Source organism: Pelecanus crispus, chromosome 1 (assembly GCF_030463565.1).
Source record: "Pelecanus crispus isolate bPelCri1 chromosome 1, bPelCri1.pri, whole genome shotgun sequence".
NCBI lineage: Eukaryota > Metazoa > Chordata > Aves > Pelecaniformes > Pelecanidae > Pelecanus > Pelecanus crispus.
The window spans coordinates 86,357,060-86,360,677 of record NC_134643.1 but is presented as its reverse complement, the minus strand read 5'-3'; the positions used below and the strand labels follow the sequence as shown (position 1 = coordinate 86,360,677).

Below are 3,618 nucleotides of genomic sequence, written 5' to 3'. Positions count from 1 at the left end.
GACTGATATGGATGCCTATACACCATCTAAAAAGACACAACCTCAACATACATGAACGAAAAATTAAGTCTGAAGAACAATACAATGTGGAAATGAAGTGTGTTTTCCAGTAGATGTATGCTGGAAAAACACTGCAGTGGTGAAGTGCCTTGGTGGCTCCTTTCCTGGCTGAGTGGGAGGTCCACACACTGATTGGTACTGACCTCAGGCTGCCATGGCTCTCAACATAGTTAATGTTGAGTTAGAGTTGAGTGGACTTCCCATTTCTGCATGGGAAATGTCTTGCGGGACACCCAGAATTGCAGTTTGCACCTGAAAATGTTGGCCAGTGAGTCTTCTGCTTTCATTTTTGGCTTTTATTGTCTAGTTTCAACCTCTCCTAGGGCACAAAACCTGGACCCACAGATACTGAAGCTTCCTCCTTTCTGGGCAGGAGGCGCTACAGGGCCTGGACCTGCACACAATCCATTTAGAAGATCTGCTGGCTTCAAGTGAGGTTTTCAAGCTAAGCTACCTGGGCTGTCCAGGACTCACTTAAATACTCTCAGTCAAGGTTTCCAGTAACTGGCCAATTATGCTGTTGGGACACAGGCTATACCACTTAAATGGTGATGGTTTTCATCTTCCTACCCACATCCAGAAGGACAAATACACCATTTCACAGGGAAGGACACAGAGCAGCTCAGTGTAGTGCAGCTCTAAGAGCCAAGAGATGTGCTCCCTGAAGCCCTCATGAAATGTGCAGATCAGTGCAGTGCCAGTGAGAACACAGTCACACAAACAGCTTTTCAGGCTGTCTGCTCCCACCTGGGCAAGGCTAAACCCAGAACCCCATTTAGTGGACCACCTGAATTAGCTCTGCAGGGACGAAGGGAGGGTAAATCACTCTCTGGCAATGTCACTGCAGTCCTGGCTATTCCCAGCTAGCAATGGATGAGGTGTGAGTCTGGGGAATGTGTCTTCAGAAGATCAGCGTAATTCTCCTTGGAAATGAAAAAGTAAGGATAGTCTTATCTCTAGACACAGGGCTGGAAAGAAGAGAGATGTAAAGAGGGAAGAAGATAAAGATCTGATGTAAGGGAGAGAGTTGGAAATCAAAAAACAAGTGTTTGTGAAGTCTTCTGATTGCTGATGACTTTCACTTCAAAGTCCAAGAGTTTTAAAGGCATCTCGTAAATCATCTACTTCGTACAGTGGCTGTAGGACAAAATATAAACCATAGGTCAGTTGTCAAGTGAGTAGGAGCCTATGAAGATGGGGAAGGAGGAAGGAATGGCAGGAGACAGGATGAGAGGTGGAAGAAGGGGAAGAGAATGAGGAGAGGAGGTATGAAAGAAGCTGGGGGAGAGAGGCATGAGGGACATGGAAGGTGAAGACACAGGAATGAATGAAATGGCAGATGGCAGAGATGGGCAGCAAGAGCAGAGAGAAACTATAGCAAGGAAGAGAGGAAGAAGTTCAGGGGAAGAGGCACCGGAAGGAGAAGGAGAATTGGCCCTCACCAGGAGGATCCTTCGAAGTTTCCTGGACAGATGGACAGAATTTTCATGCAGCCCTTCCCAGGCTTTGAATGTCTTTTCCCTGTTCTCCACAAACGTGTTCCAGCAGTAGAAGTAATCTGTGCAAGGCACAGGGGAGTTACAGAGTGCTCAAGACTGCCCCAGAGAGGACACGGACCTCTCCCAGGATTACTAAATCATCACATCCTGCTATCGTCTTCTCTGGCTCCTCGTCCTAGCTTCTCCCACCCTCCTGGGTCTCCCTAACTCCCCATAGCTTTCCATCAGCTCTTTCTCGCGTGCACATCTCACCTTTGAAGGTCATGATGGCAATCTGGGCCCCTGCCCTGTGCAGGCGCCTCAGCCCCTCAGGCTCTGCCTTGCGGTCCTCACAGAAGTAGAGGCGTGCCGTGAAGATGCGGAGGGTCAGGTTGGGGTAGGCACGCAGGAAGTCAGCCACGTGTCGGGCACAGTCATAACAGGGGCTCCAGGAGGTGAACCAGGTGATACGGTAGCAGCGGCCCGGGTCCAGGTCCCAGGCTGAGATGTAGCGCAGGAAGAGCACCTCCACGTGACAGCCCATCTTCGTGAAAGAGGGAGAGGGACAAGGTGTGAGGTTTGGGCAGGGAGGAGCAGGGTCTAAAGAGGGGTCAGGAGGGAGGTGTGAGCTGAATGGGGTGTGAGGGGAGGAGAAACAAGATGGGGGTAGGTCCTAGGGTCAGAGCACAGAGGGAGAAGGCACAGTGGTACATAGTGGAAGACTGCCTGGAAAAGCACAGAAGTGCACTGATGCATAAGGATGTACAAAAGGCATGGGTGGGAGCTAAGCAGAAAAGTAGGTAGACTGATAAAGCAGCAGGGAGTATGGATGTCTTGCTGGTAACACACTTGGGGGTAGCATAAAGTACAGGCTTAGCTGGAGGCTGCATCCCCATGCTTGCGGACACATGTGCCAGTGCCTGCGTTGCTGTCACAGCCCTCCTTTCCCTGCTGTCCCAGATGAACTGGAGCTGCATGGACTGCAGCATGGATATAAGAACAGGATGCCAAGGTGTTCCCCATACCTTATTGCGCAGGTATCCGAAGTCCAGGGAGCATGATGTAGCACTGTCACGGCGCTTTACAACATAGCAGAGGTAGGTTTCACGCCGGCCCTTGGCCCAGCGCAGGTTCTTGAAGTTGTAGAGGAAGAGTTTCCTCTTCATCAGGAGGCTGCAGGAGAAGACAAGAGAGAATTTACATTAGCCCCACCCTGGAGCCAGCAGTTGGCCACGCCTTTGTTGAGGGCTCAGCACCAAAAATATCCTCCTCATGTTCAGGCTTCTCAGTACAAGAAGAGCATCAGTAATTTGCCTGCAATGTGTTAGGGAAAGGGTGAAGACGTGACTGTGGGGATGAAGCAGGTGACCTTGTGAGTGGAAACAGTAAGTGAATGAGTAGTGATTAGTCAAACAGCAACTATGGCTGGGTACAGTGTGAAAATATCTGCAAATATCCAAAAGATGGACACCAATGAGGGAGAAGGATGAAGGTGTCTGAGAAGACCTGGGAAGATGAGAGGGTCTGGAGTTCAGTCATCAAGAAATATTATTTTTGCTGTATGAAACCCTGAAAAGCCACTGGGGCAAGGGATGGATCAAATTAGAGCCTCTTTAGAGAAGACCAGACAGAGTTTCTTCTCACCGTTGCCCAAAAGAAGAGCATGGTTGAAAGCGTGCAGGGCTAAGGGTAAGGTAAGGTGCCATACACTAGCTGACGGAATACGTAATTGGGTAGGCATGCTGACACCTCTCCAGACACAAGTACCATTCCCCACATTATACAAACATCAAGACTGGTGGGGGTCTGCTCCCATGCCCAGGGATCCTGCTGGGGAGAGGCAGCAAGGGCATGGGGAGGGTAAGGTAGTCATGAGCCGTATCTAACAGCCTCACTGCCAAGTGTCGGTACATAGGCAGCTGAGAACAGCTGTGTTCATTGAGGTGAGATACTCACCTCCCCCACAGCAATGCAAAACAGAAGTGAATGGGTTAAAAATAATCATGTCCTTTGTCATCTTTTCCCTTTGACAGGCTAATGTTCAGCAGGGAGATGGGGTCAGTTTAAGTGCTACTGAGCC

At 49.8% G+C, this 3,618-nt stretch overlaps 1 protein-coding gene across 1 annotated transcript; it reads right to left on the bottom strand.

Moving 5' to 3' along the window:
- Window positions 1-1,143: 1,143 nt before the first annotated feature.
- AICDA (activation induced cytidine deaminase) lies at window positions 1,144-2,728 on the bottom strand (the record flags this gene model as incomplete). The annotated part of the gene is made up of 4 exons (XM_009482886.2): window positions 1,144-1,197; window positions 1,503-1,618; window positions 1,812-2,082; window positions 2,564-2,728. Coding segments are annotated over 4 exons (606 nt in total), but the record flags the coding sequence as incomplete, so codon positions are not given.
- Between the last annotated feature and the right edge of the window lie 890 nt (window positions 2,729-3,618).